This window comes from Prionailurus bengalensis, chromosome B1 (genome assembly GCF_016509475.1).
Source record: "Prionailurus bengalensis isolate Pbe53 chromosome B1, Fcat_Pben_1.1_paternal_pri, whole genome shotgun sequence".
Classification (NCBI taxonomy): Eukaryota; Metazoa; Chordata; class Mammalia; order Carnivora; family Felidae; genus Prionailurus; species Prionailurus bengalensis.
The window spans coordinates 43,370,996-43,383,491 of record NC_057344.1 but is presented as its reverse complement, the minus strand read 5'-3'; the positions used below and the strand labels follow the sequence as shown (position 1 = coordinate 43,383,491).

Here is a 12,496-nt window from a genome sequence, read left to right as displayed (position 1 = left end):
AATATAATGTCATCCTCATTCCAGAGGTATTGGAAACCGCAATCACAAGCACAAAGTAGACTGGAAAAGTGTTGCTCTTAGCTTGAACTGACTTGAAAAATGCTACGGGAACTAAAAGAGACTGGGGCAGTCTTCAGAGGAGTATATTAGGCCCTGACCATGCACAACTATAGCTGGGGGGTGGCTCCTCTACTTATCAGATCCTCCATTGTTTGAACTAGCAGAGAACAGTATTCTATACCAAATTAAAAAAAAAAAAAACTTGCCAATAAATTTTGGAGAAAGCAGAGCTTGATAACATTATAAACCCAGATCGGTGGCTGGTATATACAATAAGGTGGAAGTTGAGTACCCATATAGGTCAGATGCTCAGGAATGAATACAGATGTCAGCTGAGAATGAATAAGAACTGATGAGGAAAATGTAGATATTAACATCAGTCAAAAATGGGTCAAAGTCAAGTTTGGCCATGCATTCTACAAAATAATTCTAGAGCCATCTTAATTTCCTATGGCTATATATTTGATTAAAAACTTACTTAAGAGGAGAAAGACTTTTTTCTTTCTGTCTGGTGGCAGCTATCAGCTCAAAGGTAAGCCAAGATGGGCGATTACAAGTACATCCAGGAGCTATGGAAGAAGAAGCAGTCCCATGTAATGTGCTTTCTTCTCAGGGTGTGTTGCTGGCACTATCACCAGCTCTCTGCTCTCCACAGCCCCCTTTCCAGCCCCCCTAGCTGATAAAGCCCTTAAAGCCCACAGACTGGGAGTACAAGGCCAAGCAAGGTTATGTCATACATCAGATTCGTGTGCGACATGGTGGCCATAAATGCCCAGTCCCCGAGAGTGCTACCTATGGCAAGCCTTTCCATCATGGTGTTAACCAGCTAAAATTTTCCCAAAACCTTCACTCTATTGCAGAGGAGTGAGCTAGATACTACTGTGGGGTTCTAAGAGTCTTGAATTCTTACTGGGTTGGCGAAGATTCCACATACAAATTCTTTGAGATTATCCTCATTGATCCATTCCAAAAAGCTATTAGAAGAAACCCCTACACCCAGGGGATCACCAAACCAGTCCACAGGCACAGGGAGATGGGAAGGCTGACATCTGCAGACCACGAGAGCAGTGGCCTTGGAAAGGGCACACTATGGGTGGTTCTCCCCATGCGGCATGGAGAAGATGCAATACTCTTCAGTTCTGCTGTTACCACTAATATAAATAATGCTTGTAAAATTCTTACCTAATAAACAATGTAGGACAGTGAAAAAATAAGAACTTAGTTAAATAATTTAGTTATTTAGTGAGTACTAATTTTTAATATTTAGAAAAAATATATAATGTAATGTAAGAGAAATTAAATGCCACATTTTCCAGATTTAGTTCTCATGTACAGGTACAATCCCAATACTCTCTATGATATACATGTTTGAATTTTGGATAAGCTATATCAGAAAGAAGTTGAAGAAATGGTTGCAAGCATTAAACGTATACTTCATGAAGGAAGATTACCTTCAATCAAACAAATCTATACTATAAATCTACTATAGGGTGTAAGGTTGAAAATTCCTAAGCAATAAAGCACTAGTAACAGCCCATTTTATATTTTATATGTTAGTTTAAATGTTAATTTATAAGTTAGTTTAATTCATATTTTATATGTTAGTTTTAATAGTTTGTATGTTAGTTTAATATTGTAATATATTCATAAAATATGAATGAAATGTTTAGTGTTTGGGAATAATGTTGGTAATGATATCCTCTACACATTTTCATTTGGTTAATAAAATTTCTAATATAATTTGAAATTATGAGTATAATATGAAATAACCTATAACTTTCCATTATAGGTAAAAGTGATTTGGGGGGACGATCTACCACTCCTTCAAAACACCGATTTGAACTCATTTTCTACATTTCTCTACCTCTGCTCATCATCACTGCTGCTGTTGTAATAAAGCAGAATAAAATAAGAGAGCTGTGCTACAGGGGGGAAACTGAAAGTGACAGGTATATTTTTGTTTACTCTTACTAAATTCAATGAGTCAAGAAAAAAGTATTCCTGTTTCATCAGGGATAATCTAAGACAGGAGGTAGAACAATATGAGGCGAGGCCCAGGGAAATATTTCAAATCCGTCTGATGTCCTCCTTTTTTTTTCTTGTTTCTTAGTTTTACTCCTTACCATAACCATTCATTTTACCACTAGTATCACTTTCAGAGGAGCTATAGCTGCCAAGAGTATTGTGGAGGTCTGTTCAGCCTCTTAGTCTACCAGTTCTGTCTATATAGTCTTATTGTCTTCAGGCTTCATGAGAATATGTAATACTGCATCTCAAGGAATTTTTTAGATACAGGTACTCAGACCAGTGGCAAATGACTTTATTAGAATGGCTCTCTCAGCTGAAAATAGTATTTATGAATCTGCTTCCATAATATTTATTTTCCTAAGTATTGATGCTGCTAATTTATAAAAACATTTCTTAACCAGAAATTACATGTGCAGTTTATAACACAGGTTAGGACACAGAAGGCAGCGTCATGAAATGGGAAAAAATTACATTTTAGCCTCAGAAAACCTATTTTTAATGCCTAAATCTTGCATGCAGAAACTATGGCACCTTGAGCAAGTGATTTAATCTCTATGTTCTTAAAATTATTCTCTATAAGAAGGACAGATTCCATATGTTTTTACTCCTATGTGGATCTTGAGAAACTTAACCAGACCATGGGGGAGGGGAAGAAAAAAAATGGTTAGAGAGGGAGGGAACAAAAACATAAGAGACTCCTAAAAACTGAGAACAAACTGAGGGTTTATGGGGGGTGGGAAGGAGGGGTGAGTGGGTGATGGGTATTGAGGACACCTGTAGGGATGAGCACTGGGTGTTGTATGGAAACCAATCTGACAATAAATTTCATAATAAAAAATATTATTCTCTATAACTCTATACAATGAGAGATAATAAGCTTCCCTTATTATTTTCGAAAGTATAATAAACTTTTGGTTATTCAAAACTAATAAGTGAAATCACCACATTATCTGTAATCTGTTACACAAATATTTAGTCATAATTATTAAGCCCCTTATTCATAATTTACTATGTTTTCCCACAGAGCGATTTACCTCTAGTTTTAACTTCCAGGAATTGGTAGAAAGAGAAGACATGAGTATATGTTATGAAAAGAAGAAAAAAATAGGAATATATAGAAAAATTAACTGAAATTTTTGACTGCTACTTTAAGGCTTTAGCTTAATTTTACCAGAGGAGTTAGGGGTATCATAGAAGCAAAGGGCCTGTCTGTACGTATGTGGGCTTATAAATAATTCAATAAATGTAAAAGTAAGATGAGAGGAGTTAATCAACAAAGCAAGGTGGCTGATGGCATTTGTTCTAATATTAGGCATCTATCTATAGATGAATGCATAAAGAAGATGTGGTAGATATACACAATGGAATATTACTCAGCTATAAAAAATAATGAACTCTTGCCATTTATAACAACATGGATGGAACTAGAGTGTATTATGCTAAGTGAAATCAGTCAGAGAAAGACAAATATGATTTCACTCATATGCAGAATTTAAGAAATGAAACAAAGGAACAAACAAGCAAAAAAAAAGACAAACTAAAAGCAGACTCATACATACAGAGAACAAACTGATCGCCAGATAGGAGGTGGGTTGAGGGAATGGATGAAATAGGTGAAGGGGATTAAGACTACACTTATCTCGATGGACACTGAGTAAAATGATTGTTGAATCATTATACCATACACCTGAAGGTAATATAACACTCAGAGTATGTTAATGTAATTCAAGAAAGACAAAAAAGAATTGTACCTGTTTTATTTTGTTGGAAAGAGACATTTAATGAGTCAGTCTGTTTCTTTGAAAAATAGTCACTTAGTTGTTCAAGATTTAAAAATTTTCCCACTTAAAATAAACTTTGTCAATTTTATAGATCTGTGTCAGAAGAAAGCAGCAGTAACAGCAAATTATCCCCCAGTGAAAGGTGAATATAGAACAACGCGATTAACCATTGTGCATTGTATGTTTTGATCATTGTTTAGGAGCACTTCAAAATTATTAATTTGAAACCAAAATATTTGTTCATAAGATTCTTTATGTTTCTCACTGTTAGTTAGCATTTATAATATGAAAAAAACAAAGCTTGCTTTCATGATATCTCAACCTCTCTTTACCAACCTACCCTAAAGGAGTGATTTTTGTGTACACTCACAAGCATCAGTAAGCACATAATTTGTGCGATTTTTTTTTTGAGCATTGGTACAGAGCACTTATATCTTAATGACATTTTACTGCCACATGTAAAGAACACTGATATTATAAGGGATATCATATGTGCTTGTAGTTACACTATTATCTTAGAAAAAAATAACTGCTAGTAAGATAAAGACTTGACATTTTCATTCATTTTACTGTCTTAATTCATCTGGGAAAGTAAATTTAGAGATGAGACTATGGAGTAATCAAACAGAATATATTCCTCATTTGTTATTGGTATATAAAAATTTCCCATACCATATGATGGGTAGAATATAAAAGGAGACAATATTTTATATAGCATCCCAGATTATTTTTCAAATTCTGTCTTCATCCTTGCAGGACAAAGTTGCATGCTATGATATTTGTGTAACAAATATTGAGATACATGTCTGAATTGAGGGAATTCCTAATTTTAAAAGAAACTCTATTAAATATGGACAGTCACCTTCCTAATCCTATTGTCAAGACTGACTGTTTTAGGTTCTACAAAAATTAGGCATATCATTGCTTTCTAGGTAAGACTATACTTTAATCCTTTTAATCACAATGAAATGCGTATTACAGGACAGAGAACAATCAAATGTGGTTTATTTCATGATAGTCTCTATCAAAAAGAGAAAAAGAAGAAATAATTGCACTCAAAGACTGGATGGAAACAAATAATTAAGGAAAGAGCAGAAATAAATGAAAAGGAAAATAAACAAAAAAATAACAAAAATGAGCAAAGAGGCAGATTCTTAAAAATAGTAATGCATATAATTAACTGAAACTACACTGTGTATAAACCTTCTTTCAAGTAACATCTTCTTCATTAAAATATACGTGTAATGTAAGTTTATGTGTAGAAGGATATGAGAATGACCATATGCTTAACTCATTGGAATGTGTATAATACATCCTTTACCTAACATTTTCTTTCATTAAGACAAGTGTTTGTAAATGTATCTGTTGAAGCATATGAAAATAGAAAAAATTAGTCAGTGGCTCAAAATAAAAAGAGAAAGGTTATAAAATACCAATGTCAGGTAATAAAATTGCATGTTTTTAAAATCTTTTGGACATTAGAAAAAAAGATAATAGTGATAACTTAAAATCAATAAATTTAAATTTTCAGATGAAATATATGTGTTTTCCAAAAACATATCTTTCCCAAAGTAGAATAGAGAAAAAAATGCAAATATGAATAAGTCTTTCCCATTAAATATCTGGAAACTGTCACTTAAAACTTTCTCACAAAGTTGATACTTGGGCATATTGTTTTCATGGCATGCATCAGGAACAAAAGAGCCAAGATAAATTAAGCCAGCACTTCCTTAATCACATTATCTTATATTGCATTAGCCAAACAAGTCACAATACCAAATCCAATGAGGGGATGTGTGTGATATACTCCACCCACTCTAATAGGAGATACTAAAAGGCCACATGGCAAAGAGCATGGATGAATAGACATATACCAGAAAAAGAATGAAGACATGGGAAAGTAATTCAAACCATTATATCTTTCAAATATTTAAAAAAGAAGTAATACCTGTCTTACACTAGTCATCTGGAGAATATAAAAAGAAGTGTATCCCAAGTTTCTCCATGTGGCCAGACTAACTTTAATACCAAAACTTGACAAAAGCTCTACTAGAAAGGAAAATTATAAATCAATTTCTGATTAAAGATGCAGCAATTTTAAATAAAACATTTCCAAGTAAATCTAGTTAGCATTGTAAAACGTAAATAGCCATGGAGGGGAAGGGTGAACTAATAATGATAAGTTCATTTAAAATTAGAAAGCCAATATAATATAATTTACCATATTGATAGAAGAGAACAATTATGTGATCATTTGTATAGGTGAAGAAAAAAATAGCCTTTCACTATAAAAATGCCCACTTAACCAGTGATAGAAGGAGGCTATTGCAATTTGGTAAAGGAAATTTGAAACAAGAAAATATACAGTAAACATTCCAGTTAATGCTGAAATTGTGAATGTTTACCCCTGAGATCAGGAACATATTTCACAATTGTATTCTTTTTCAACATTGTATGGGTGATCCTAGACAGGAAAATAAGGTAAGAAAAAAAAGTAGAAAGATTGGAAATAAAGAATGAATAATGTCATTGTTTGTAGATAATATGACTGTGTACATAGAAAAGTCTAAGACATTACAAACAAATTAGAATTAATAAATGAATTTAAGGTGCCTGGATACAAGGCCAATATATAATCAGTTTTTTTTAATGTTTATTTATTTATTTATTTATTTGAGAGAGAGAGAGAGACAGAGAGACAGAGAGCCCACAAGTAGGGGAGGGCAGAGAGAGAAACACAGAATGTGAAGCAAGCTCCAGGCTCTGAGCTGTCAGCACAGGGCCCAATGCAGGGCTTGACCTCACAAAGCCTGAGATCATGACCTGAACTGAAGTGGGCCGCTAAACCGACGGAGCCACCCAGGCACCCCAAGATTTTATTTTTAAGTAATTTCTATACCCAATGTGTAGGGGGGGACAGAGGATCTGAAGTGAGCTCCATGCTGACAGGCTGACAGCTGCAAGCCCGATGTGGGGCTCGAACCAACGAACAGTGAGATCATGACCTGAGTCAAAGTCGTATGTTCAACTTGACTGAGCCATCCAGGCACCCCAATATAAAATCAATTTTAACTTTATACATACACAAGCAACAAACAATGAGAAAATTAAAATTGAAAAATGCAACTATATATACTTTGTGTATGTGTGTGTGAGAGAGAGAGACAGACAGACAGAGACAGAGACAGAGAGACATACATGGGAATGTATTCAGTGAGAATATGAAAGAGATTTATACTTGAAATACAAAATATTGCTGAGAATTTTAAGAAGACCTAAATCAATTGAGGAACATGGTGTGTTCAATATTTTAAGATATAATTTTTTCCCAAATTGATCTATAGATTTAATGCAATCCTAAAATAAAAATCTTGACATTATTTTTGATGGAAAATTATAAAATGATTGTAAAATTTTTGTGCAAATAGAAATATAATAACATAATGTTGAAGATGAAAGAAAAAGAAAACTTTCACTGCTTAATATCAACACTTTCTATTCAGTGATCCATTAATTCTTGTTATGTGTGTGAGGTAGTGATAAAAGTTTATTTTTCCCATGTAGATATATAATTGATCCACCATTGTTCAAAAGAACATTCTTCTCTCCACCACTTAGCAGTGGCGCCTTAAGAGTGGAATCTCTATTTTTTTTTTGTTGGTTCCAAAAACAGACCCACAATATACACATGTCTTATTTACTCTTTTTTTTAATTTTTTAAAAACATTTATTCCTTTTTTTTTAGAGACAGAGAGAGACAGTGTGAGCAGGGGAAGGACAGAGAAAGAGGGAGACAGAGAATCCAAAGCAGGTGCCAGGCTCTGAGCTGTCAGCACAGAGCCCAATGTAGGGCTTGAACTCACAAACTGTGAGATCATGACCTGAGCCAAAGTCAGATGCTTAACCCACTTGAGCCATCCAGAACCCCATGTCTTATTTACTCTTAAGTATAGTTGGCTATATTTATATTAGAAAAATATATGTTAAGTCAAAACCTGTCACAAGAAACACAGGTCATACATTATTTACACTATATGATGATAAAAAGGATTAATTCACCAGAAATATATATATATATATGTATATATGTATATACATACATATATACATATATGTACGTATACATATAATATATGTATATATATGTGTATATATATATATATGCACCCAACATCAGAGCATCTAAATATATAAAGCAAATGTTGATAGATATGAACAGAGAAAGCCATAGACAGCTATACAGTAAAAGTAGGAGACTGCAGTATCTCACTTTCAATAATAGAACATCCACACAGCAAATCAACTTAAAAAGAACACCCTTGAGCAACACTATAGACCAATGGGACCTAATAGACATATATGGAACAGTCTACCCAACAGTAGCAGAATATAAATTCTTAAATGTACATGGAATATTCTTTAGTATAGATGAAGTATTAGTTGACAAAAGAAATCCTAACAAATTAAGAAAATCTATGTCATACCAGGTATCTTTTCTGACCACAATGGAATGAAACTAGAGATCAGTAGCAGAAGGAAAACCGGAATATTTACAAAAATGTAGAAATTAAACAGTACATTCTTGAACAACCAATGAAGAAGAAATAAGAAGGAAATTAGAAAACTTTCTTTTGGAGTATTTTTTAAGAAAATATCTTGAGACAAATGAAAATGAAGACACAGCATACCAAAACACAGCTTAGGGAAGCCTGGGTGGCTCAGTTGACTGGTTAAGTGTCAGACTTCAGCTCAGGTCATGATCTCACAGTTCATGGGTTCTAGCTCCACATCCAGCTCTGTACTGACAGTTCAGAGCATGGAGCCTGCTTCTGATTCTGTGTCTCCCTCTGTCTCTCTGCCCCTCTCCCACTCAGGCGCGCGCGCGCACACACTCTCTCTCTCTCAAAACTAAATAAACATTAAAAACGATTTTAAAAAGTAGTGCTTAGAGGGAAGTTTATATCAATAAAGGCCTACATTTTTTAAAAAGTAGAAAGATCTCAAATAACAACCTAATTTTACACATCGAGAAATGAGAACAAGAAGAACAAACTAAAGCCCAAAGTTAGAAGAAGGAAGGAAATAATAGAGATTAGAGCAGATAATAACAAAATAAAGAATAGAAAAGCAGTTGGGGTGCCTGGGTGACTCAGTCAGTTAAGTGTCCGACTTTGGCTCAGGTCATGATCTTGCAGTTTGTGAGTTTGAGCCCTGGGCTCTGTGCTCAACAGCTCCGAGCCTGGAGCCTGCTTCAGATTCTGTGTCTCCCTGTCTCTCTGCTCCTCCTGCATTCACTTTCTCTCTCTCTCTCTCTCTCTCTCTCTCTCTCTTTTAAGAATAAACAAATATTTAAAAAAATTTTTTTAAAGAATAGAAAAGCAAAGGAAAAAGTCAACAAAAGCACTGTTTTTTAAATGAAAATTAATTAAACTTTAGCTAGACTAACACAAAAAGAGAGAAGACTAATATGAATAAAACCAGAAATGAGAGAGCAGACATTACAACTGGTGCTACAAAAATAAAAAGAATCATAAAAAATTATTATGAACAATTACATACCAACAAACTGGAAAACCTGAAAGAAGTGAATAAATTTCTAAAAACACACAGCTTACCAAGGTTAAATTATGAAGAAATAGAAAGTGAACAGATCAATAACTAGTAAGAAGTTTGAACCAGCAATCAAAAACCTCCCAGCAAATAAAGTCCAGGATAGACTGGCTTTACTGGTGAATTCTACCAAACATTTAAGGAATAATTAATGCCAATCTTCCTCAAACTCTTCCAAGATATTGAAGAAGAGGGAACACTTTCAATCTCATTTTATGAGGCCAGCATTACCCTGACACCAAAACCATACAAGGACACCACAAGAAAAGAAAACCATAGGCTAATATCTGTGACTGGTATAGATGCAAAAGTCCTCAGCAAAATACTAGCAAAGTTCAACAGCACATTAAAGGATCATCCCCATAACAAAGTGATATCATGGGGTTGTAAGGATAGTCCGACATACAAAAATTAATCAATGTGATATCTCACATTAACAAAATGAAGAATAAAAAATGGCAGGGTCATTTCAATGCATACAGAAAAGGCATTTGACAAAATTGAAACATTTTTATGATACAAACTTTTAACAAATTAGGTGGAAGGAGATTACTTCAATATAATAAAGGCCATATAGGAAAAGCTCACAGCTAATATCATACTCAACAGTGAAAAACTTACCACCACATCTTACTAAATCTAGTAGTGGAAGCTCTAGCCAGGACAGTTAAGCAACAAAAAGAAAATAAAGGCATCTAAATCAGAAGAGGAAGAAGTAAAATTGTTCCTGTTTGCAGGTGACATGATTTTATATTTTGAAAACCCTAAAAATGCAATAGGATCTGCTGAAAAATAAAATACTTAGGAATAAACTTAAGTAGGATGGTGAAAGACTTGGGTATTGATAACTGCGAGACATTGATGACAGAAGTAACACACAAACAAATGAGAAGACATTATAGGTTTTTGATTGAAAGAATTCATACTGTTAAAATGTCCATACTACCCAAAGTTATCTGCAAATTTGATAACATTTCTATGGTATTTTTGACAGAAATACAAAAAACAATTCTAAAACTCATGTGGAACCACAAAGTACCCTGAAGAGCCAAAACATGCTGAGAAAGAAGAACAAAGCTGGAAGCCTCACACTTCCTGATCTCAAAACATACAGATGACCCTTGAACAACATGAGTTTGAACTGTGTGGATCCACTCATACACAATTTTTTAATAAATACAGTATAGTGCTGTAAATGTATTTTCTCTTTATGATATTCTTAATTATCTTCAGCTTACTTATTAATACAGTATATAATATATATATAAATTGAAGAAGAGGGAACACTTTTATGAGGCCAGCATTGGCTGTTTTAATTGACTGTTTTTATTGACTATTTATATTTTAATTGACTGTTTATATTATCAGTAAGGTTTCCAGTCAACAGTAGCCTATTAGTAGTTAACTTTCAGGGAAGTCAAAAGTTATACACAGATTTTCAACTGCATGGGGGGTTGGTGCTCCTAATCCCTGTATTGTTCAAGGGTCAACTGCATTGCAAAGCTACTATAATCCAACAGTATGGTGCTCATATAAATACAGATACAGACCAATGGAACAGAATAGAGGGCTCAGACATCAACTCATGCATATATATATATGTATATATAGTCAATTGATCTTTGAAAAAAGTGCTGAGAATACACAATGGGGAAGAGAGTCTCTTTGAGAAATGGTGCTGGGAAAACCTGTAGGATATCCACATATAAAAGAATGAAATTTGACCCTTTCTTTACACCATACACAAAAACAATTCAAAATGGATTAAACACTCAAATGTAAGACCTGAAACTGTAAAACTCCTAGAAGAAAACTTAGGGGAAAATCTTCATGACATTAGCCTTGGCAGTGATTTATGGGGTTGCTTATTTTCAAAAAACATTTTTCCTATTTTTAATGTACTATCAAATTTTATTAAAATATATAGGATACTTTGGTAAGTGTACAAGTTAAAGAGAAGTTTCTCATAATCACAGTACTCAAGAAAAATTTCCTTTAACAATATAGATGCATATCTTCTTAAATGTTTTTCTAACCAAAACATACATATACTTTTTTTTTACTTGAGACTATTATGGACAACTTTTAATATCTGAAGATATAGGTCTATGTCATCATTTTGTGACATATAGTATTCAATTTAAAAATGAAAAATAACTCATTTTAAAAATCTATCATTATGAATATTTAGACTACTTCCAGTTTTTCATTGTTGCAAACACCCTGTAATAAACATTATTATATAAATATACCTTTTAGAGCAATTGTCCAATTATAGTCTCAGAATAAATCCCTATAAGAGAAATTCATCAAAACATAAATATAATATATACACTATCATTGTCTTTGATACCTATTGCCAGATTACCTAGTTGTAGTGATAACCACCAATCCATTATATCAGGTTGTAACTTTTATAAGTTAGTTACTATTAAGTAGTCAGTTGCATATGTGAATGGTATACTTTCTGAACCATAGAATATCTTAAATTTTAGTTTATTTTTCTATCTTATTGAATTTTCTGTTACTTTCCACTGTGTCATTTAGTAATGAGCTATTTCTATAACAAGTGCAGCACAAATAGAAAATACACAATACAGGGGTGCCTGGATAGTTCAGTCAGTTAAGTGGCAGACTCTAGGTTTTGGCTCAGGTCATGATCTCATGGTTTGTGAGTTTGAGCCTCGGGTAGGGCTTGTGCTGATAGCATGGAGCCTGGTTGGGATTCTGTCTCTCCCTCTCACTCTCTCTCTCTGTCTCAAAATAAATAAATAAACTTAAAAAAAAAAAGAGAAAATACACAACATACTTATCTGAGATTACAGGAATTTTTGAGACTTTCTTTATATGAGAGATGCTTAGTGTGTTTTTACCCTCTCCCATCTCTCATTGCACTGATTTTTGTTATGTAAATTGGAATTTTAGACCTAGCCTACCACTAATAAATTCCCGTTTTTAAAACATGCCTTATTTTGGTTCCAAAATTTTTGTCATTTTCAATTTTGTACTGAAGTTTT

General features: G+C 33.5%; 1 protein-coding gene across 1 annotated transcript in view; it reads left to right on the top strand.

The window, feature by feature from the left end:
- Nucleotides 1-12,496, top strand: part of LOC122473300 (disintegrin and metalloproteinase domain-containing protein 5-like) — a 124,202-nt gene that overhangs the window by 110,594 nt on the left and 1,112 nt on the right. The window contains exons 19-20 of the mRNA XM_043563664.1: nucleotides 1,850-2,009; nucleotides 3,961-4,011. Coding sequence (XP_043419599.1) covers nucleotides 1,850-2,009; nucleotides 3,961-4,011 — 211 coding nt within the window. The remainder of the gene's footprint in view (nucleotides 1-1,849; nucleotides 2,010-3,960; nucleotides 4,012-12,496) is intronic.